The following is a 24745-nucleotide window of genomic DNA, read 5'->3' on the forward strand; positions in this document are numbered from 1 at the left end:
GATAATATAGATGATATGTTTGGGGTCATATAAGTGTTGGTGAAATGGGCTAAGAAACGGCAGCCAGAGTTTAATCCAGATAAAATGTGTTCCATTATATTTAGGAAGTATTGCAAGGTTTAGATATAGACCACAAATGGTAGGGCCTTGGCCAGAAGCGTCACCCATTCCTTTTCTCCAGAGATGCTGTCTGATCGGTTGAGTTACTCGAGCTTTTTAAAAAATCCATCTTCGGTTTAAACCAGCATCTGCAGTTTCTTCCTACACATGAATGGTAAGGCCTTGGGGAGTATTGAGAAATAGAGGAACCTCAGTGTGCAAGTCCAAAGATCCTTGAAAGCGGCAGCACAGGTATATAATGTGGTTAGGAAGGCACAGTATTAAAAACAAGAGCAGGAAGGTTGTGCTCCAACTTTATGAAGCATTGGCCAGACCTCAGCTGGAATACTGCATGCAGTTCGGCTCACTATGCCTTAAAAACATAGAAAAATAGGTACAGGAGTAAGCCATTTGGCCCATCGAGCCAGCACCGCCATTCAATATGATCATGGCTGATCATCCAAAATCAGTTCATTTTTCCCTATATCACTTGATTCCTTCAGCCCCAAGAGCTAAATCTAACTCTCTTGAAAACATCCAGTGAATTGGCCCCCACTGCCTTCTGTGGCAGAGAATTCTACAGATTCACAACATTCTGGCTAAAAAAGTTTCTCCTCATCTCAGTCCTAAATGGTCTACCCCTTATTCTTAAACTGTGACCCCTTGTTCTGGACTCCACCAACATCGGGAACATTTTTCCTGCGTCTAGGCTGTCCAATCCTTTAAGAATTTTATATGTTTCCATAAGATCCTCGCTCATCCTTCTAAATTCCAGTGAATACAAGCCCAGTCGGCCCATTCTTTCATCATATGTCAAAAGGAAAAACATGATAAGTGTGGGAGAGAGCGCAGAGGAGATTCACTGGAATCTTAACCAAAAATTGACTGCTGAAGAACCCTGAGTCAGGCAGCATGTGTGGAAGAAAATGGACAGATGATAGTTTGGTTTCTTTAGACTAATGTTGCCCAAAATGGAACATTTTTGCTATGACAAAAGACTCGACAGGCCAAGGCTTTATTTTCTCTAAACTGGCAGAGATTAAGGGGTATAGATAGGGTAGACTGAAGGAAACCTTTTCACATAGAGGTAGATATAACTAGGGAACACAGATTTAGGGCAAATGGTAAGAAACTTAGAAAGGATCTCAGAGAGGCCTCTCTCACCCAGAGAGTGCCGAGTATCTGGAGAAAATAAAGGAAGCAGGGTCACTGACAGCTTTTAAATGTCTAGATGAACACAAATTACCTTGGCATAAAAGCTGAGCTCTCTAATCAGACTCAGCTTTATCTAGATCCTAATTGCTCATGCACATTCCATGAATAATAGAGCATAAAGCCACTATCCTATCTATACTCCCAAAATTCATATAACGAGGAAATGCAATTGACAGGAAACAAAAGTCTTCCATATCAAATCTCTCCTATCATGCAAACAAAGATATCACACACACACATAACATTCTAAATTATTGGATAAGATTCAAACAGACGACATGAGCAATTAGAGTATTTAGTAAACCAAGCGTTGTGAATCAAACGGGTTTTATTAATGAAACAATAGTTGAACATGCACGCTTAGTTAGAACAGTTAGATGCTAGTTGCTGTTGAGAGGAGCGCCACACGTTTGTTCACTAGAGGGCTCGAGCAGAGCTTCAAATCTCCAACTGTCAACTGTCATCTCCAACTGTCAACTGTCATCTCCCTGTCATGTGATCGTTCCAGTTCTGGTGACGAAGGTTCGATCAGTAAGTGGCTTGACCCCTAGGTGGCGCAACTCTTGATCTGCTTATTATACTCAATTTCCTTTGAACCATTAATTTTTATTTCTACTTTACCCATAGTTACTATGTACTATCCTTGTACTTTTATCTGTGATCCATAATTAGTCATCCGAGACCAATAAACTTTCGCTGATGAATAACCCAATTTTAGTAACGTAGCGTGCCACAAATTAGTTTATTTATCCAGGTTTGCCCTTTCCCATGTTTTCAGATTAAAAATTATTTCCAGGTAAAAAAATCACCCAATCAACTAACTCCAGATCCTTATTTAGAAAATCTCTCGATTGAAACTAGATTTTCAGATATCGTGACTTTGGTTCATTTTTAATGAATGTCTGCTGACATTCACTCTCAGCACTCACGTTAACAACCTAAGACTCTACAGAGAAAATGGAACAATACAACATCAAAACATACAACGGAACAGGACTGGAATGAGTTATTCAGCCCACAACTTTCATGCTGAACAAGACACCAAGACAAATGGATCTCATCTGCCAGTACATAATCCACATCTCTCTATTCACTGCACTTCCTATCAAGAAGCCTCAAACACCACTATCGTACATGGCACCAACCACCACCCCTGGCAGTGTGTTTGAGACCCCCACCACTCTCTGGGTTAAAAAAAACATTACATTTTCCCTTTCACCTTACCAGCTGTGCCCTCTGATACTGGACACTTCCACCCTGGGATAAAGGTTCTGACTGTCTACTCACATCTGTTTCTGGATGGCGCTGACGATGGCTGCCACGGTGTACTGCTCCTTGCTATTTTGTATGTGTTTGTTCCTTTGTGTTTATTTCACAAAATGCTGGAGTAACTCAGCAGGTCAGGCAGCATCTCAGGAGCGAAGGAATGGGTGATGTTTCGGGTCGAGACCCTTCTTCAGACTGAAGGATCACTGCATTAGTACTTACTTATTCTGATGCGAGAAAGAGGAGATAGAGGCAAAATGTCATAGCGCACTGTCTGGTATTGGATTATCTACAAGACAAAATTAACAACATTAGTTAAGATGGATACCGGATACCCCTGCGTTCATTTACTCATTCTTCCTGGTAATAATTTTGCTAGAACATGCACACCAACATTCACAGATTACCATGAGATAAATCCAATAATATGTTGGAAGTCCTCAATACAATCTCATTTTCTGACATGAAGGCCAAGCATCATTATGGGTCATGACAAGCAGACTGCAATTGGAGAATGCCTGAACGGCAAGCTGTGAAATTGTGTGCATTTCTGCCGTTTTGCCCTCTGAATGAAGCTGCATGTCCCATCATACACTCTTCTTTTCAGGTAGTTATTAGATCTGGTCTCATGCCAATCAAATCCAATCCTGACCTATAAAAAGTACACATTGTCATCTCTCAGTGTGCCCAAGTTCTGAATGTCAGTCTCTCCACAGCCTGAGAGCCTTAGCTAAAGTTAAACGTCCACAAAAACACAAATCATGATTTAGTAGACTGGGGGGCATAATCCTGGTCCAAGAGTCAGATTCAAATTGGCTAGCCCATATGTCAGTGTACCTAACGGGTTGATTACATTCCACACATGTGCAACATTCAACATGCCAGTAACTGACAGGCCACCAGTTTGCAGCTGCTTCACTCTGCGTAACTACACTTACTTTAATTTTAGATAACACAACATAAATAGGAGCAGGGAGTAGGCCATGTGGCCTCTTAAGCCAGTTCCGTCATTCAACAAGACCATGGCTGAGCAATATTAGATGGATTTTATTTTGTGGGTTAGTTTATTGGTCCAAAGCAGGATAGCAGAACAATTAATGAAAGCCCACGTGGCATAATCAAAGCCGTGTATGAACAGAACTGACAACCCAATGTGGTTGAATACAGACCCACAGCAGTTCAATTTCAATCAAAATGCTATACCTTAAAAAAAAGACCTGTATGCCATGCACATGCAGTCGATTCAGCCAGATCATAGGGACACATGGAACAAGTGTAGGTCACTTGCCACTTTAATCTTGTTCCATCATTCATTAGGATCATGACTGATATTTTCACTCAACTCAATTTTCCTGCACTATCCCTATATCGCAATTTCTTTAATATCCAAGGATTTATTGCGTTGTCACTCAAACATACTGAATCACCACTCAGACTCAAAAAATTCTCCTAATTTCAATCTTAAACGGCTTACTCCTTATACCAAAACCTGTGCACTCGAGTTCTAGATTCCTCAGCCAGAGGAAACATCCTTTCTGCACCTAGCCTGTTAAGTCCTGCAATAAAGTTTAAATTTTTATTGCAATCGCCTCTCAAGCTCCTAACAAAAAAAGCTTTAGCAGCAATCAGTACATTTCATACCATACAGCATTCTGCAATGACTTTGAACAGATGGTTTGAAACTCCATAGCAAGTTCAGAAGTTCAAGTAAAATTAGGGGCTGCATGGTGGCGCAGCAGTAGAGTTAGTGCTTACAAGACCAGAGAACCAGGTCCCAGAGACCCAGGTACGATCTCCCCGCGACTTGCATGGGTTTTCTCCGAGAACTTCGGTTTCCTCCCACACTCTAAAGATCAAGTCAAGTCAAGTTTATTTGTCACATACACATACACGATGTGCAGTGAAATGAAAATGGCAATGCCTGCGGATTGTGCAAAAAAAAGAATTACAGTTACAGCATATAAATTAAAGTGAATACAGAGAAGACAAAATTTAGTCCCTGGAGTTATAAAAGTTAACAGTCCTGATGGCCTGTAGGAAGAAACTCCATCTCATCCTCTGCGTTTTCACAGCGTGACAGCGGAGGCGCTTGCCTGACCGTAGCATCTGGAACAGTCTGTTGCTGGGGTGGCAGGGGTCCCTCATAATCTTGCTTGCTCTCGATCTACACCTCCTGATGTATAGGTCCTGCAGGGGGGCGAGTGTAGTTCCCATGGTGCTTTCTGCCGAACGCACTACTCTCTGTAGGGCCTTCCTGTCCTGGGCAGAGCTGTTCCCAAACCAGACTGTAATGTGGCCGGACAGGATGCTCTCTACAGAATAGAAGCAATGAAGGATCCTCAGCGACTCTGAATTTCCTCAGCTGTCTAAGGTGGTAAAGGCGCTGCTTTGCCTTACCCACCAGTGCGGCAATCTGCGTTGCCCATGTCAGATCCTCTTTGATGTGGACTCCCAGGTATTTAACCTTTACAGGTTTGTAGGTTAATTGGCTTGGTACAAGTGTAAAAATTGTCCCGAGTGTAGGATAGTGTTAATATGTGTGGATCGCTGATCGGTGAGGACTCGGTGGGCTGAAAAGCCTGTTTCTGCGCTACATGAAACTAAACAGGTCGAAATAGTGTAGGCAGCATAACATCTGCATGCTTTCAGTACATTGTGGGAAGAAAGGCATAGCACCATTTATATTGCTGCAAAGATTAGCAATACCTCAGTCACAACTACACATTTCAGATGCAAGTTACAGGTTGTTCTTTAAAAATGTTTTTACTGGGGACCTCTGATAGAAGAGCTTCTGATCACTTCAAACGTTGAAGTGCAATTCACTCTGTTCCATTCATTCTATCTAGAGCAAATAAACTTTGAATCTAACTCTCAGAAAGAGGAAGATAAGTAGAATGGTAAAAATAATTTCAGCACGACACATACAGCAACAGAATGAAGCAGAATTCTATTTATCCCCCTTTTTTTCCCTCCTTCCAATGTTGAATTGTTTCTCAGAAGTGGTGCATTACAAAATTCCACCTCCGTTGAGGCATTATTATTCCTACATTACTTCCAGCATAACTTAGAATATAGAACACAGTGCAGGAATGGGCAGTTTGGTCCACAATGTGTGTGTTAAAAATGATAAATTAAACTAATCTCATCTGCCTGTATGTGATTCATATAAATCTATTCCTTGCACTTCCACGTGCTTTTCTAGAAAGGTTAATCCCGAAGGATAACAAGGTTCAATTCTGTATACAGAGGCACCATCCAAATGGTGCTTTGCCTTTCCTCTCGCAATGGAATGGAGGTTCTTCTGGGTGATTTTCCACCTTATCCTTGTAACAGGGAGACTAATGGAAACCAAAATCACCAGTGCAACACAGCTTCTGCATAAAGATAAGGATCCTGCTGGTTTGCAGAACTCTTGCTAGCAAGTTTTAGTCCATACTTGTGGCAATTGTTGGCCACTGCTGCAACTTCATAGAAACATGCAGGGAGAGGCCATTTGGCCCTTCGAGCCAGCACCGCCATTCATTGTGATCATGGCTGATCATCCACAATCAGTAACCTGTGCCTGCCGTCTCCCCATATCCCTAGATTCCTCTAGCTCCTAGAGCTTTATCTAACTCTCCTTTAAACTCATCCAGGGAATTGGCCTCCACTGCCTTCTGTGGCAGCGAATTCCACAACTCTCTAGGTGAAAAAGTTTCTTCTCACATCAGTTTTAAATGGCCTCCCTTTTATTCTTAGACTGTGGCTCCTGGTTCGGGACTCCCCCAACATTGGGAACATTTTTCCTACATCTAGCTTGTCCAGTCCTTTTATAAGTCTCTATCTTATTCTTGCGTTTGGGGCAGCAGAAATTATGTAACGCCCTCCAGGCGCTGTAGCCAGTGCAATGTGCTGTTGTCAAGGGCCGTGAGGTCTACCCCTCCACCAGGGGGGCGGAGGACAGCGCAATCGAAAATAACGTGCTGCGCTGTTTGCTGGTCTGCTCCACACACGCAGGCTGCTGATGAACGTAACTCCCAACGATGCATGTTGGCATTGAACTGGCCGACCCCTGTGCGGAGCCGGTTCAGGGCGACCCACTCTTTGCGGGGCATGGCCGAGCCGGCTGGGGCTGTGGTGTTCGGTGCGACAGTGAATTGAGGAGGTCGCGATGTCTGTTCCCAGCTGGTTCTCCATGCTTCCAGTATGTTGAAACCGGAGCCACAGAGGGTCGCTGCATGGCGAGAGAAAGGGCGACGAGATGACAGGCGTTGAGGTCCCAGTTGCTGTGAATCCTGGGCGAGGTGGTACAAAGGATGTTTGGCGTCCGATGGGGCCTTGCACACCAGCCTATGAGTGAAGAACTCTCTGCGAAGCTTGGCGGGTGCGATACCTGCGAGCACCAGCAGGTGATCTGTCGGAGTAAGGCGTAGGCAGCCAGTGATGATCCGCATTGTCGTTGAGGGTGGCGTTTAGCTTGCTGGTATGAGCGCTGCGGCACCATGCTGGGGCAGCGTACTCAGTGGCGCTGTACACTAGTGCAAGAGCACTGGTTCGGAGAGTAAATGTCCAGGCGCCCCATGACGATCCGGCCAAGCAATGCAGGAGGTTGTTGCGTGCCGAGACTTTAGCACGGAGAGCTTCAAGGTGTTGCTTGTAGGTCAGCTGCCGATCTAGTTTCACCCCGAGGTATGTAGGAAATGGGTTGTAGGGTAGGGGTGACCTATTGAGGGTGACGGTTAACTGGTGTTGAGCTTCCTGGTTGTTCAGGTGAAAGGCCGTTGTGGTGGTTTTTGCAACACTCAGTTTCAGTCTCCAGGTCTTAAGGTAGCCTGCGACAAGTTCCATATCCGCCGAGAGCACATCCTCCACATTTGACCAACTCCTGTCCGAGTGCAGTAGGGCCAAGTCATCTGCGTATCCATACTGGCGCAAGGTCGTGCGCGGCAGATCACTGATATAGGGATTGAAGAGCATGGGGGCCAGTACCGAGCCTTGGGGGACTCCGTTTCTTAGGCGTCGCAGTTGGCTAGATTGTCCGTCGCTGGTCTTGAGTACAAAATTGCGGTTGGCAAGGATGTTGGCAAGGAACCGCACTAAATGACGGTCAGGGATGGGGTGGAGGAGCTTCAAGATCAGGCCCTGGTGCCACACTGTATCATAGGCGGCGGTGAGGTCCACCAGTGTGATGCCCACCTTGTGACCCTCTCATCCTTCTAATGAGATCCCCTCTATAAGATCCCCTCTCATCCTTCTAAACTCCAGTGAATACAAGCCCAGTTTTTCCAATCTTTCCTCATATGTCTTGCCATCCCGGGGATGAACCTTGTGAACCTACGCTGCACTGCCTCAATAGCAAGGATGTCCTTCCTCAAATTAGGAGACCAAAACTGCACACAATACTCCAGATGTGCTCTCACCAGAGCCCTATACAACTGCAAATGGAACTCTTTACTCCTATACTCAAATCCTGTCGTTATGTAGGCCAACATGCCATTGGCTTTCTTCACTGCCTGCAGTACCTTCACGCATACTTTCAGTGACTGGTGTACAAGGACACCAGGGTCTCATTGCACTTCCCCATTACCTAATCTGACACCATTGAGATAATAATCTGCCTCCTTGTTTTTGCCGCCAAAGTGGATAACCTCACATTTATCTACATTATTATACTGCATCTGCCATGCATCTGCCCACTCACTCAACCTGTTCAAGTCACCCTTCAACCACCCAACATCCTCTTCGCAGTTCACACTGCCACCCAGCTTTGTGTCATCTGCAAATTTGCTAATGTTACTTTTAATCCCTTCATCCAAGTCATTAATGTATATTGTAAATAGCTGCGGTCCCAGGCCCGAGCCTTGCGGTACCCCACTAATCACTGCCTGCCATTCTGAAAGGGACCCGTTAATCCCTACTCTTTGTATCCTGTCTGCCAACCAATTTTCCATCCATGTCAGTACCCTACCCCCAATACTATCTGCTCTAATTTCACCCACTAATCCCCTGTGTGCGACCTTGTCGAAGGCTTTCTGAAAGTTCAGGTATACTACATCCACTGGCTCTCCCTTGTCCATTTTCCTAGTTATATCCTCAAAAATTCCAGAAGATTAGTCAAGCATGATTTCCCCTTCGTAAATCCACGCTGACTCGGAACGATCCCGTTACTGCTATCCAAATGTTCCGCAATTTCTTCTTTTATAATTGACTCCAGCATCTTTCCCACCACTGATGTCAGGCTAACTGGTCTATAATTTCCCATTTTCTCTCTCCTCCTTTCTTAAAAAGTGGGATAACATTAGCTACCCTCCAATCCACAGGAACTGATCCTGAATCTTTAGAACATTGAAAAATGATCAACAATGCATCCACGATTTCTAGAGCCACTTCCTTAAGTACCCTGGGATGCAGACCATCAGGTCCCGGGGATTTATCAGCCTTCAGTCCCATCAGCCTACCCCACACCATTTCCTGCCTAATGTTAATTTCCTTCAGTTCCTCTGTCACCCTAGGACCTCTGTCCACTAGTACATCTGGGAGATTATTTGTGTCTTCCTTTGTGAAGACAGATCCAAAGTACATGTTCAACTCGCCTGCCATTTCCTTGATCCCCATAATAAATTCACATGCTTCTGTCTTCAAGGGACCCACATTTGTCTTAACTAGTTTTTTCCTCTTCACATAGCTAAAGAAGATTTTACTATCCTCCTTTATATTCTTGGCTAGCTTACCTTCGTACCTCATCTTTTCTCCCCGTATTGCCTTTTTAGTTATCTATTGCTCTTTAAAAGAGTGCCAATCCTCTGGCTTCCCACTCATCTTTGCTAGGTTTACTTCTCTTTTATTTTTATACTGTCCTTGACTTCCCTTATCAGCCACGGTCGCCTCTTACTCCCCTTAGAATCTTTCATCCTCTTTGGAATGAACTGATCCTGCACCTTCTGTATTATTCCCAGAAATGCCTGCCATTGTTGTTCCACCGTCTTCCCTGCTAGGGTCTCTTTCCAGTCAACTCTGGTCAGCTCCTCTCTCATACCTCCATAGTCCCCCTTGCTCAACTGCAATAGTGACACTTCGATTTTCCCTTCTCCCTCTCCAATTGTAGATTAAAACTTATCATATTATGATCACTGCCTCCTAATGGCTCTTTAACCGGCGGCACGGTGGCGCAGCGGTAGAGTTGCAGCGCCGGAGACTCAGGTTCGATCCTGACTACGGGCACCGTCTGTACGGAGTTTGTACATTCTCCCCGTGACCTGCGTGGGTTTTCTCCGAGATCATCAGTTTCCTCCCACACTCCAAAGACGTACAGGTATGTAGGTTAATTGGCTGGGCAAATGTTTTTTTTTTAAATGTCCCTAATGGGTGTAGGATAGTGTTAATGTGTGGGGATCGCTGGGCGCAGACCCGGTGGGCCGAAGGGCCTGTTTCCGCACTGTATCTCTAAACCTAAAAATCTAAAATCTAAACCTTGAGTTCCCTTATCAAATCTGGTTCATTACACAACACTAAATCCAGAATTGCCTTCTCCCGGGTAGGCCCCAGTAAAAGCTGCTCTGAGAATCCATCTCGAAGGCACTCCACAAACTCCCTTTCTTGGGGTCCATTACCAAGCTGATTTGCCCAGTCTACCTGCAAGTTGAAATCTCCCATAAACACTATTGCATTCCCTTTGCGACACGCCAATTTTAACTCTTGATTCAACTTGCACCCTATATCCAGGCTACTGTTTGGGGGCCTGTAGATAACTCCCATTAGGGTTTTTTTACCATTACAATTCCTCAGTTTTGTCCATAATAATTCTACATCTCCTGATTCTATGTCAACCCTTGCAGGGACTGAATATCATTCCTTACCAACAGAGCGACCCCACCTCCTCTGCCCACCTGTCTGTCTTTTCGATAGATCGTATACCCCTGAATATTCAACTCCCAGCACTGGTACTCTTGCAGCCATGTCTCTGTAATTCCCCACAACATCATACTTGCCAATATCTAACTGAGCCTCAAGCTCATCCACTGTACTTTTTATACTTCGCGCATTCAAATCCTCGGATATACTGTATCAGGCCCTGGAGATTTGTCTACCTTCATACATGATAGTACCTTCAGTACTTCTTCGACAATAACACTTACTGCTCTCAAGACACTTCCATTGACTGCCGCAAGTTCCTCCGTTCAACTTTCTTTCTCCTCAGTAAATACAGAAGGGAAATACTCAGAGGACCTTGCCCATCTCCTGTGGCTCCACACTGAGGTGACAGGTTTGATTCCTGAGAGGTACCATTCTCTCTAGTTACCCTTTTACCTCTTATGTATTTATAAACTCTTTTGTGATTGTCCTTAATTCTACATACCAAAGCTATCTCCTTGCCCCTTTTTGCCCTTCTGATCTCCTTTTTCAGTTCACTCCTTAGTTTCCAAAACTCCTCCAGGGATGCACTTGATCCCAGCTGCCTATACCTGACCCATGCATCCTTCTTGTTTCTGACCAATGCCTCAATTTCCCTCATCAGCCAAGCTTCCTTACTTTTGCCTGCTTTGCCCTTCACTCTAAAGGGGACATAAATATCCTGAGCTTTTGTCAGCACTTGGCTGATGTTCCTTTCCCCTCAAATAACCTGCTTCAGTCAACTTGAGCGAGACCTTCTCTCATACCCTCAAAGTCGGCCTTACCCCAATTGAGCATTTTAACACGTGGACCCTCTCTGTCCCGATCCATAACTATGTGGCCATTGGTCTCATAAGGCTCCTCCACAAACACTTCATTAACTTGCCCGTCCCAATTTCCCAATACTAGATCCAGTGTTGCTCTCTCATGTGTGGGGGCCTCCACATATTGCTTGAGAAAACTCTCCAGAACACGTTTGAGGAATTGCACCCCATTTAAACCCTTCACAGTATGATTTTCCCCAGTCAATATTGGGAAAATTAAAATCCCCTCCCACAACAACCTTATTTGACATGCAGCTGTCTGTAATCTCCTGGCATATTTGTTCTTCTAATTCCTGGTGACTATTTGGGGGTCTGTAGTACACCGCCAACAAGGTGATCATCTATTCACAAAATGCTGGAGTAACTCAGCAGGTCAGGCAGCATCTCGGGAGAGAAGGAATGGGTGACGTTTCGGGTAACTTCTTCAAAGTGGACATACCTCGAAGAGAAATCGCAGTGGAGCAACCAGTAGTATAAGAAGGTGATCATCCCTTTCTTGTTCCTCAGCTCCATCCATATAGCCTCACTGAACGAACCGTTCGTAATGTCACCTCTGACCACTGCCATGGCATCCTCCTTAACCAACAATGCAACCCCTTTCCTCTTTTTCCCTTGACCCTGTCTCTCCTGAAGCTCCTATACCCCGGAACATTGAGCTGCAGTCCTGCCCCTCCCTTAACCAGGTTTCAGTAATGGCTACAACGTCCTAGTCACTCGTACCTATCCATGTCCTAAGCACATCTGCCCTCCCCGTCAGGCCCCTTGCATTAAAATACAAGCAGTTTAATCCAACCCTCCTTCCTCGCTCTCTTCCTTTCACCTGCCTATTCTGTCCACTAACCTTTCCCTCACTACCTCTTGAATAGATCTATCGGATGCTATGCAAGAGAATCTCACAATCTTCCAATCTACCTTGTTGCGGCCATAGCAATATTTCTATCTGCACTTTCTCTGTAGGTGTAACACCATACTTCGCTTTTTTTTATAAAATCCTTTTGCACTATCTGATGTATGGTATAATTTGTCTGGCTAACACAAAGGATCTCACTGTATCTTGGTACACATGACAACAATGAACTAATACTCTCACCCCAAAACAAAACAAAAAAGCAAAATCACACACCAATTGAGGACGATAATGAGTGATTTGACAAATGCTCAAGGTGGCAGGCAGGTTGTCAGTATAATATTCAATCATGGAGGACAAGCCCAATTCCAGCCTTCAAATTTGCACAGATGCTTTCCCTGATTGTGTATTAGAATAGGCACCCTGTCTTAATTTTACCCTCTCAGTCCAAGGCTCTCAAAGACTATTGCAGTACTCCAATTGATATTCAAGGGGGAAAATACAAAATCCTAAGAAAATTGAGAGAGTGCTTTTTTTGGAACAACTAGCATCCTATGAGAATTTTAATGCGGAAAATATTTCAAACAAAACAGCACCAAGCTTTTCACTGTACCTCGGTACACATGACTATAAATTAAACTAAACTAGATACACAAGGAGATACTAAGATAGATTGTAAGGAACATCTTAAAATGGTAGAGAAGCAATAAAAATTCCAGAGCTTAAATAGATTTAAATAGGATGCAGTTAAAATAGGGGATGTGCAATGCCAAAATTGAAGGAAATTATGATTATTTTGACAAAGTTCAAAAGGATAAAAGTAGCACATATTAAATAGAAGCAATGCATATCCAGTGACAAGAGATCTGGTACATGGGGATATAGAGACATGACTAAATACCAGAGATTTCAAAATGGAAGCAGAAGAAACACATACAGGGTTAAAATGTCAATGGTCGCACTCAGTGAATGAGACAGAGTCCGAGGCATTGAGATTTTAATTTTTTTTTTAAGGGGGAGGGGAAGATAGGGGTACGAGAACCACTTCTATATGGAATCAACGATCATGTCTGGTTGGATAAGGCCATTAGTTTGCTTATTGCAATTCCCACATCAATCTCCACAGTATTTTATTGTGAACCCTCTCATGCTACAAGTGACCAGAGATTCCGGGATATTGATCCTTGCCACCTCAATCGTTGAGCTATCTGCAAGTAGCAGCCGCTTTGGCAAAACAAATGTGTCTTGCAGCATTTTAAAAGCATGCTGGCAGTGAGAGCTAAATTTAGACTCACAGCAATTAGAGGACTAAGTGGCTCCTGCAGAAGGAGAGGCTGAGGGATCATATTATTTCTTTCGAGAAAAACAATGGATGAAGATGAGGAAGAAAAAGTATATTAAAAGGGTAAATGGCACATTTAACTGATAATATTTGATGATTTACATCCATGCAAAGTTACTGCTTGCTGCAAATATGGAAAAACTTACGCTCCTGGTTGATTTATTCATTCTTAAAAATAAATGAAATAAATGAAATAGAAAAAATCCAGCAATTCGAACCAAAAATAAAACGAATTAGCATTGAATAGAGATTACATTTTCTTGCCCAATCCACACGATTTGGGTGTCCTAATGTGCAAATCCAATTATTTAAAAGTATGTTATAAATTTATTAGGATCTCACAATGCCAATTTATGAACATCTTCCTTTAGTTGCTGACCTAAAATTCCCAAATTAAATTTTGATTTCACCTTTCTATTAAAAAAATCTGACACATGGGCATCTGCCTAACAGAACATTGCATAACATATGGGGAATGATGAGCAATATATTTGGAGACTGTTCACAATTTAAAGTATCAGGTCTTCTTATTTAATTTCCATCCACTCTTCTCGATGCAAATTCAAAACAGATACATGTGCAAGAAGGAACTGCAGATGCTGGTTTAAATTGAAGATAGACACAAAAAGCTGGAGCTTTTGTTCAGTGGGTCAGGCAGCATCTCTGGAGAGAAGGAATGGGTGAAGTTTTGGGTTGAGACCCTTTTTCAGACACAGTTCTACTTACTACAACTATTCCCCTACACTCAATTGTTTAATTTAATATAGAGAAACCAATCGATGCCTTTCCCGAGTCACACAGCTACAGTGGACAGTTCAATGACCCGTCACAAAGTTCCAGGGATTGATTTTATCTCTTTCTCTTGCATCTCTGAGCAACTCTCCCAAGCACGATCAGAAATGCGCTCTTCCAATGAATCTGCAGGAATTCCACCAATAGGTTGCACTACCAACACAATTAACTGCACTCCCATTCATCTATTCCAAAATATCACCTCTACTTATTATTTGTGCAATAATCTCAGTGGCACATATGTTTCGATAAGATCCCCTCTCATCCTAAATTCCAGAGTACACAAGCCTAGTCGCTCCAGTCTTTCAACATACGACAGTCCTGCCATTCCGGGAATTAACCTAGCGAACCTATGCTGCACGCCCTCAATAGCAAGAATATCCTTCCTCAAGTTTGGAGACCAAAACTGCACACAGTACTTCAGGTGCGGTCTCACTAGGGCCCTGTACAACTGCAGAAGGACCTCTTTGCTCCTATACTCAACTCCTCTTATTATGAAGGCCAACATTCCATTGGCTTTCTTCACTGCCTGCTATACCTCCATGCTTCCTTTCAATGACTGATACACTAGGACACCCAGATCTCGTTGCACGTCCCCTTTTCCGAACGTGACACCATTCAGATAATATTCTGCCTTCCTATTCTTACCACCAAAGTGGATAACCTCACATTTATACAGCACATCTCCATACAAATGTTTATATCTATACGCAACTAAATAATTAATAGAGAAAATCATAGTATGGACACTAATAGCACATTAGTGTTCATATTATATAAAAATCCATCTTCTAAATTTGATCACAGTTTCCAACAGCCTCAACTATTTCCACAGCTCAAAAGCTCCAGCTCAGGTTTGGAAGATTAAAAAAAACGTACTGCTGAGTGTACTCGGATCAAACCGCATGGTGCCCAAATTGAACTACATTTCTAATACACGGACACAAAGCCATCCAAATATTGGAGCAATAGAGAAGATGACCAAATTATTAAGAGCGCTGAAGTGCCTCCGTATTGAAAAACATTTTAGGATGGTCTTCCAAGTACATACAAGTTAAATATAGGTGTCTGAATTACATTAAACTACATTACTCATATGGAAGCTGATCTAGCAAAAGACTCAACAACATAAATAATTATATTTATAACACTCGTTTTAGATGCAAACCCATCTGGAACATTACATTCCTTCCCCTTCTCCTCTCCAGCTCTTCCATTCCCTGTGGTTTTCCACCATTTGGACTAATTACCTATCCACACCAATTCCATCACCACAGCAACCCACTTCCTCCCTGATCTCCCAGATTACTACCCACATTACATACTTCTCAACCTAGTCTTCATCTCATATCTCAGTACACTACTCCCCCTTTTCTCATTTCTAGCACCTCTCCTACCCTCACATCAGGCCCCCATCTCCAAACCTTCCCAGTATCTAATTGTCCTCCCCATCCATCAGTCCCTTGCATTCAACTCCCACACACCCCTAATTATTTCCACACATTTTCCAATCTGCTCATTCCTCACTGATCTTATATCCCCTTCTCCTGCTCTATAACCCCCCCCCTCCCCCTCCACCAGATCTCCTGCCTCCCCCACCAAACATTCTCCATCAAATCCCCCGCACCCCACCACCTATCCCAAGGACCTTCCTTATCTCCCCTCCTCCTCCTCCCTCCCTGTTCTCCCGCTTCCCGGCCTCTGGACCTCTTGCCCCCACAGCCCCCCCCCCCCCACCCCCGGCCGGGCACTCACCGAGCGCAGGTGTCTCCGCGCCGCCTCCACACAGACGCTCCACACAGCCCCCCCCCCCCCCCACACCACAGCCCCCCCCCCCACACCACAGCCCCCCCCCCACACCACCCCCCCCACACCACAGCCCCCCCCACACCACAGCCCCCCACACCACCCCCCCCACACCACAGCCCCCCCCCCCACACCACAGCCCCCCCCCACACCACAGCCCCCCACACCACCCCCCCCACACCACAGCCCCCCCACACAACCCCCCCCCACACCACAGCCCCCCACACCACCCCCCCCCCACACCACAGCCCCCCCCACACCACAGCCCCCCACACCACCCCCCCACACCACAGCCCCCCCCCACACCACAGCCCCCCACACCACCCCCCCCACACCACAGCCCCCCCACACAACCCCCCCCCACACCACAGCCCCCCACACCACCCCCCCCCCACAGCCCCCCACACCACCCCCCCCCACACCACCCCCCCCACACCACAGCCCCCCACACCACAGCCCCCCCCACACCACAGCCCCCCACACCCCCCCCCCACACCACAGCCCCCCACACCACAGCCCCCCACACCACCCCCCCACACCACAGCCCCCCCCCACACCACAGCCCCCCCCCACACCACAGCCCCCCACACCACCCCCCCCCACACCACAGCCCCCCACACCACCCCCCCCCCCCCCCACCCCACACCCCCCCCCCCCACCCCACACCCCCCCCCCCCACCCCACACCCCCCCCCCCCACCCCACACCACCCCCCCCCACCTTGCCCCCCCCCCCCCCCGGCCGGCCGGGCACTCACCGAGCGCAGGTGTCTCCGCGCCGTCTCCACACAGACGCTCCACACAGTCACGGTGAACCACACGAAGCTGCGGAGACCCATCAGGAAATACTTGCTCAGCATCGCGGGCGGGGGGGGGGGGGGGGGGCCGGGCCGGGCCGGAGAGCGGAGCCGGAGAGCGGGGGCCGGGAGCGGCTCAGACCCCGGCACCGGCACCGGCACCGCCCGCCAGTCCGCTCGGCCTCAGGTCCGGGCCCCGCTCGCCCATCACATCATCATCATCGCCGCCGCCACCACCGCCGCCATCTTCACGCCGCTCCTTAAAGGGCCCGCCCGCTCTTAAAGGCAACGTCCTCGGCGCTGAGCCGACCCGCCCCCCCCCCCCCCCCCCCCGGCGCAGCAGCTGATCAGACGGCGCCGTGACTGGGCAAGGGGAGGGGGGAGGGGGCTGGGATGGGTAAGGGAGGGGGGGCGAGGCAGGGCAGGACCCAGCGGGACTGGACAGGAGGGGGCAGGGAAGGGGAGAGCGAGGTGGGACAGGTCGGGCAAAATCATCCCTTAAAATGTTGATAATTGCTCAATGTGACGAGTGGTGGGGGGTGGGGTTGGGGGTTGGGGGTTGGGGGTTGGGGGTTGGGGGTGGGGGGTGGGGGTTGGGGGGTGGGGGGTGGGGGTTGGGGGTTGGGGGGTGGGGGTTGGGGGGTGGGGGTGGGGGTTGGGGGGTGGGGGGTTGGGGGTTGGGGGTGTGGGGGTGGGGGTTGGGGGGTGGGGTTGGGGGGTGGGGGGTGGGGGGTGGGGGTGGGGGGTGGGGGTTGGGGGGTGGGGGTTGGGGGTTGGGGGGTGGGGTTGGGGGTGGGGTTGGGGGTTGGGGGTTGGGGGTTGGGGGGTGGGGTGTGGGGGTGGGGGTTGGGGGTGGGGGTTGGGGGTTGGGGGGTGGGGTTGGGGGGTGGGGGTTGGGGGTTGGGGGGTGGGGGTTGGGGGGTTGGGGGGTGGGGGTTGGGGGTGGGGGGTGGGGGTTGGGGGTTGGAGGTTGGGGGGAAAATTGCGAGAAATATGGGAAATTATGAGAGGCTCAGATGGAAAGACAGTACGTTGCACCTCAGGATCAGCTGGAAGGTGAGAGGGTGAACATTGGGCTGTCAGGAACGTGCTGCTGGGGTGGTGTTTAAGAAGCTTTAGGATAAGCGCATGGATATTCAGGGAATGGAGGGACATGGATCATCTGCAGGCAGATAAGAGTTGGTCTTGGCAACATTGTGGGGTCTGCTCCTGTGTTGTACTGTTCTATGTTCTAGGATTGAGGACGATGATCAATCTTAAATCTTTAATATCTCCTGCGTAGGAAAATAACTGCAGATGCCGGTACAAATCAGGGGGTATGGAGAGAAGGCAGGTTCAGGCTACTGAGCTGGATGATCAGCCATGATCATATTGAATGGCGGTGCAGGCTCAAAGGGCCGAATGGCCTACTCCTGCACCTATTTTCTATGTTTCTAAATCGAAGGTATCACAAAATGTTGGAGTAACTCAGCAGGTCAGGCAGCATCTTGGAGAGAGGAATGGGTGACAGTTCAGGTCGAGACCCTGTATCTCCTGTTGTGCATTCACACCACACAGTGCATCAAAGCAAAATATTTATGATAAACTAGACCAAGCGGACCCGTTGGGCCCATTCCTCGTAGAGAGGGGACAGGGAAGGGGAGAGGGTGTGAGTGAGTGGGCCCTGGAGCCAAAGCCTCTCCTGTATTGGTGTAGCAACCTCAACCCCCCACTCAATCCCCCTTATCCCCCCGTCCTGCCCCCACTGACCCACTCCATCCCCCCTACACACCCCCATTTGCCCCTGCCCCCACCCCCACTTGCCCCTTCCCCACTTGCCCCTCCCCTATCCCCACTCCCCCAGCCCTGTCTCCACCCCCATTTCCCCCTCCGCACCCCTATTCCTCCCTCCCCCTCCCCTCCCCCCCAAATCCCCCCTCCCACTCTCCCTGCCCGCACCACACTCCCCCCACCCCCAATCTTCCCTCCTTCCCACCCACACTCTTCCCTCCTCCCCACCCCTACCCTGCCCTCCTCCCCACCCCCACTCTCCCTCCCACCCCCACTCTCTCCCCCCCCCACACCCATCCCCCCACCCCCTCCCCACCACTCTCTCCTCCCCCACCCCCCCTTTGCCCCCCACCCCACTCTTTCCTCTCCCACCCCTCCCCACTCTCCCCTCTTCCCCACCCCCACTCTCCCCTGCCCCCCTTCCCCCCCACCCCCACTCTCTTTTACCCCCACCCCCACTCCCCTCCTACCCCCACCCTCCCCTCCATCCACTCGACCCCCCCCCTCCTTCACCCCCCCACCCCCATCCCCCCCTCACCCACTCGACCCCCCCGACTCGGGAAAGTGAGGTGGGTTGAGGCAAAGCTTAGCAAGTGTTGGGTGGATAAAGTGAGGGGGTGATTGTGGAGTAAGTGACAAAGGCTAGAGATGAAAAGGTGAGAATGTGTCAGAAGGAGAGGAGGCGTGAAATGTAAAGCTTGGGGAGGTGTACGGGTGTAATAGGACGGTGGGGATGAAGGGGGTAAAAATAGAAATATGGGACTAAAGTAAGTGCCAATCACAGTTGAGCAGGCAGTTTAAAAAGAGCGCCAAAAGGAAGCTAGTAGTCAATTTCAAAAGTCCGGGAGCAGAGCAAGGACGCCCGTTGGCTGAGCATTAAAGTAAGTGCTAGTTTAAGTGAGAAGTCAGGTAAATTGGACAATCAGGCAATTTAATTGGTAATATAAGCAATACTTGCAAAAGGGTGCAGCCCTGTTCAGGTGCAGCCCAGTGAGGGAAGTGCCCAGTGAGAAAAGTGCGAGTCTTCGGCGAGGAGGCTGAGGTGAGGAGGATACCATTGTTTTAAGCCAGAGCTGGTTATAGGCACAAGGTGATGGCGGAAAAGTTGGTGCGGTGTGTTTCCTGCAGGATGTGGGAAGACAGGGACGTCGCGGGAGCTTCTGGGAGCTACACCTGCAAGAACTGTGTCCAGGTGCAGCTCCTGAAGGGACGTGTGGTGGAGTTGGAGAGGCAGTTGGATGACCTCAGGGCCATCCGGGAATGCGAGAGTTTCCTCGACAGGACCTATTGTGAGGCTGTCACGCCAAGGGTCCAGGTCGAGCGAAGGTGGGAGACTGTTTCCGGGGGGAGTGGACGTGGACTACAGGACACCCCAGTGGCTGTGCCTATTGCAAATAGGTATACCCTCTTGGGAACTGTCGGGGCAGAAGACGTTTCCAGTCCGAGTGGCGGACCTGTTGGCAAGGATACACGACAGGGGAGACCGAAGTCTGGAAGAGCCGTAGTGGTCGGTGACTCCATAGTCCGAGGGACGGACAGAAGATTCTGTGGCAGCAGGAGGGACTTGAGGATGGTCTGTTGCCTCCCTGGTGCCAGGGTTCAACACATCACAGACCGGCTTCAGAAAATCCTAGTGAGGGAAGGCGATCAACCTGAAGTCGTTGTGCACGTGGGCACGAATGACGTCGGGCGGAAGAGGAAGGAGGTGCTACAGCGGGAGTTTAGAGAGTTGGGAAAAGCGCTGAGAAGTAGGACGTCGAAGGTGGTTATCTCTGGACTGCTACCGGTACCTCGTGCTGGTGAGGCCAGGAACAGAGAGATAGAGGGTATGAATTTATGGCTGAGGGGCTGGTGCAGAGAGCAGGGATTTAGATTTCTGGACCACTGGGATCTCTTCTGGGCTAGGGGTGACTTGTACAAAAGGGACGGGTTGCATCTTAACAGCAGGGGGACAAACATTCTGGCAGGCAGGTTTGCTAGTGTGACACCTGTGGCTTTAAACTAAGTAGTGGGGGGGAGGGGTTAACAAATTGTGAATATGAAGATGAGGTCAAAGGGAATACAGGAGATATTGCAAAAGACTCTCGGAAGAATGGGAACAGAAGTTCTAGAGCGGAAAAGAAATTAAGGGCAGGGCCAATTGTGAACGATGTGAGAGAGGAGGTAAATACAGAAGTTAAAGTGTTGTACTTAAATGCGCGTAGTATAAAAAATAAAGTGGATGAGCTTGAGGCTCAGTTAGTCATGGGCAAGTATGATGTTGTAGGGATCACTGAGACATGGTTACAAGAGGACCAGGGCTGGGAACTGAATATTCAGGGGTACACAACGTATAGAAAAGACAGACAGGTGGGCAGAGGGGGTGGGGTTGCTCTGATGGTAAGGAATGATATTCATTCCCTTGCAAGGGGTGACATAGAATCAGGAGATGTTGAATCAGTATGGATAGAAATGAGAAATTGTAAGGGTAAAAAGACCCTAATGGGAGTTATCTATAGGCCCCCAAACAGTAGCCTCGACATAGGGTGCAAGTTGAATCAGGAGATAAAATTGGCGTGTCAAAAATGTAATGCTACGGTGGTTATGGGAGATTTCAACATGCAGGTAGACTGGGAAAATCAGGTTGGAAATGGACCCCAGGAAAGAGAGTTTGTAGAGTGCCTTCGAGATGGATTCTTAGAACAGCTTGTACTGGAGCCTACCAGGGAGAAGGCAATTCTGGATTTAGTGTTGTGTAATGATCCTGATCTGATAAGGGGACTAGAGGTAAAAGAGCCATTAGGAGGCAGTGATCACAACATGATAAGTTTTACTCTGCAAATGGAAAGACAGAAGGGAAAATCGGAAGTGTCGGTATTACAGTATAGCAAAGGGGATTACAGAGGCATGAGGCAGGAGCTGGCCAAAATTGATTGGAAGGAGGCCCTAGCAGGGAAGACGGTAGAACAGCAATGGCAGGTATTCCTGGGAATAATGCAGAGGTTGCAGGATCAATTTATTCCAAAGAGGTGGAAAGACACTAAGGGGAGTAAGAGACACCTGTGGCTGACGAGGGAAGTCAGGGACAGCATAAAAATTAAGGAGAGGAAGTATAACATAGCAAAGAAGAGTGGGAAGACAGAGGATTGGGACTCTTTTAAAGAGCAACAAAAGTTAACTAAAAAGGCAATACGGGGAGAAAAGATGAGGTACGAGGGTAAACTAGCCAATAATATAAAGGAGGATAGCAAAAGTTTTTTTAGGTACGTGAAGAGGAAAAAAATAGTCAAGGCAAATGTGGGTCCCTTGAAGACAGAAGCAGGGGAATTTATTATGGGGAACAAAGAAATGGCAGACGAGTTAAACCGTTACTTTGGATCTGTCTTCACTGAGGAAGATACACACAATCTCCCAAATGTTCTAGGGGCCGGAGAACCTAGGGTGATGGAGGAACTGAAGGAAATCCACATTAGGCAGGAAATGGTTTTGGGTAGACTGATGGGACTGAAGGCTGATAAATCCCCAGGGCCTGATGGTCTGCATCCCAGAGTACTTAAGGAGGTGGCTCTAGAAATAGTGGAAGCATTGGAGATCATTTTTCAATGTTCTATAGATTCAGGATCAGTTCCTGTGGATTGGAGGATAGCAAATGTTATCCCACTTTTTAAGAAAGGAGGGAGAGAGAAAACGGGTAATTATAGACCAGTTAGTCTGACATCAGTGGTGGGGAAGATGCTGGAGTCAATTATAAAAGACGAAATTGCTGAGCATTTGGATAGCAGTAACGGGATCATTCCGAGTCAGCATGGATTTACGAAGGGGAAATCATGCTTGACAAATCTACTGGAATTTTTTGAGGATGTAACTAGGAAAATTGACAAGGGAGAGTCAGTGGATGTGGTGTACCTCGACTTTCAGAAAGCCTTCGACAAGGTCCCACATAGGAGATTAGTGGGCAAAATTAGGGCACATGGTATTGGGGGTAGGGTACTGACATGGATAGAAAATTGGTTGACAGACAGAAAGCAAAGAGTGGGGATAAATGGGTCCCTTTCGGAATGGCAGGCAGTGACCAGTGGGGTACCGCAAGGTTCGGTGCTGGGACCCCAGCTATTTACGATATACATTAATGACTTAGACGAAGGTATTAAAAGTACCATTAGCAAATTTGCAGATGATACTAAGTTGGGGAGTAGTGTGAATTGTGAGGAAGATGCAATAACGCTGCAGGGTGACTTGGACAGGTTGTGTGAGTGGGCGGATACATGGCAGATGCAGTTTAATGTAGGTAAGTGTGAGGTTATTCACTTTGGAAGTAAGAATAGAAAGGCAGATTATTATCTGAATGGTGTCAAGTTAGGAGGAGGGGGAGTTCAACGAGATCTGGGTGTCCTAGTGCATCAGTCAATGAAAGGAAGCATGCAGGTTCAGCAGGCAGTGAAGAAAGCCAATGGAATGTTGGCCTTCGTAACAAGAGGAGTTGAGTATAGGAGCAAAGAGGTCCTTCTACAGTTGTACCGGGCCCTGGTGAGACCGCACCTGGAGTACTGTGTGCAGTTTTGGTCTCCAAATTTGAGGAAGGATATTCTTGCTATGGAGGGCGTGCAGCGTAGGTTCACTAGGTTAATTCCCGGAATGGCGGGACTGTCGTATGTTGAAAGGCTGGAGCGATTGGGCTTGTATACACTGGAATTTAGAAGGATGAGGGGGGATCTTATTGAAACATATAAGATAATTAGGGGATTGGACACATTAGAGGCAGATAACATGTTCCCAATGTTGGGGGAGTCCAGAACAAGGGGCCACAGTTTGAGAATAAGGGGTAGGCCATTTAGAACGGAGATGAGGAAGAACTTTTTCAGTCAGAGGGTGGTGAAGGTGTGGAATTCTCTGCCTCAGAAGGCAGTGGAGGCCAGTTCGTTGGATGCTTTCAAGAGAGAGCTGGATAGAGCTCTTAAGGATAGCGGAGTGAGGGGGTATGGGGAGAAGGCAGGAACGGGGTACTGATTGAGAGTGATCAGCCATGATCGCATTGAATGGCGGTGCTGGCTCGAAGGGCTGAATGGCCTACTCCTGCACCTATTGTCTATTGTCTATTGTCTATTGATAGGGAGATGTGTATACTGATGGAAATCCCCCTCTTACCCTGTACCCCCACCCTCGTGTACACACTTCCCCAACACCTCAGTCACTGCCCCACCCCCCCCCTCACCCTGAACCCCCACCGTGGTGTACACACTTCCCCAACACCTCAGTCACTGCCCCACCCCCCCCCCTCACCCTGCACCCCCACCCTGGTGTACACACATCCCCAACACCTCAGTCACTGTTCCTCCCCCCCTCTGTATGCTCATTTTTCATCACTGAGTCCTATAATTTCCTCCTTCCCCTTGCACCCATATCCATCCCTCTGGCTTTATATTTCAATGTTCTCATCTCCTTATCTGACAACATTTGTCCCCTTTTCACCTCTAGCCTTTTGTCATTTACCCCATCCATCTGCCAACCACCCTCTCGCCTGTACCCACTTATCACTCGGCAGGCTTTGTCATACTCCCATCTCTCTCCCCACTTTCTCTGCCCTACTCCATCAGTCTGAAGGTTCCAAACTCAATGTCTGCCCATTCACCTGACCCATTGAGTACCTCCAGCACTGTTTAGACCTAGTTATATTCCCTGGTTAAAATAATACTAGAGTTTAACATGCAAGGCCTTTATTTTAAGGCAATTACAATCTAATAATCCATCCCATCCCAGTGGTGTTTTTAGTTTAGAGATACAGCACGGAAATGGGCCCTTCAGCCCACCAAGTCCAGACCGACCAACACTCGCCCCTGACCTACACTAGGGACAATTTACAGAAGCCAATTAATCTACAAACTTGCAACTTTTTGGTATTTGGGAGGAAACCGTATCACTTGGAGAAAATCTATGCGGTCCCTGGGAGAACATACAAACTCCATGCAGACAGCACCCGAGATCAGGATCTAACCCAGGTCTCTGATCCTGCAAGGCAGCAAATCTACAGCTCTTGATTCGGCTCTTGATTCGTATCCGCTGTTCTCTCCCCTCTCTGCTCCTTTCTGAAGGTGTGACCAATTGGTGTTAGTTTCCTCCCAGGATGTCCAAAGACTGGGTCTG

At 47.8% G+C, this 24745-nt stretch overlaps 1 protein-coding gene across 7 annotated transcripts in view; it reads right to left on the bottom strand.

Annotated features, from left to right (window-relative positions):
* Positions 1-17116, bottom strand: part of LOC144608159 (CTD nuclear envelope phosphatase 1-like) — a 54650-nt gene extending 37534 nt beyond the window's left edge. For 6 of the 7 annotated variants that reach the window (XR_013549176.1, XR_013549177.1, XR_013549175.1 and 3 more), the window contains exons 1-2: positions 16817-17116; positions 2803-2869 (exon numbers count right to left, since the gene is read on the bottom strand). Coding sequence is in view for 3 of the 7 variants with exons in the window: in XM_078425599.1 (XP_078281725.1) it covers positions 2803-2869; positions 16817-16918 (169 nt within the window). In the remaining 4 variants the exon portion in view is untranslated. The other variant, XR_013549178.1, reaches the window with a different exon arrangement.
* Positions 17117-24745: the final 7629 nt, after the last annotated feature.

Source organism: Rhinoraja longicauda, chromosome 30 (assembly GCF_053455715.1).
Source record: "Rhinoraja longicauda isolate Sanriku21f chromosome 30, sRhiLon1.1, whole genome shotgun sequence".
Taxonomy (NCBI): Eukaryota; Metazoa; Chordata; class Chondrichthyes; order Rajiformes; family Arhynchobatidae; genus Rhinoraja; species Rhinoraja longicauda.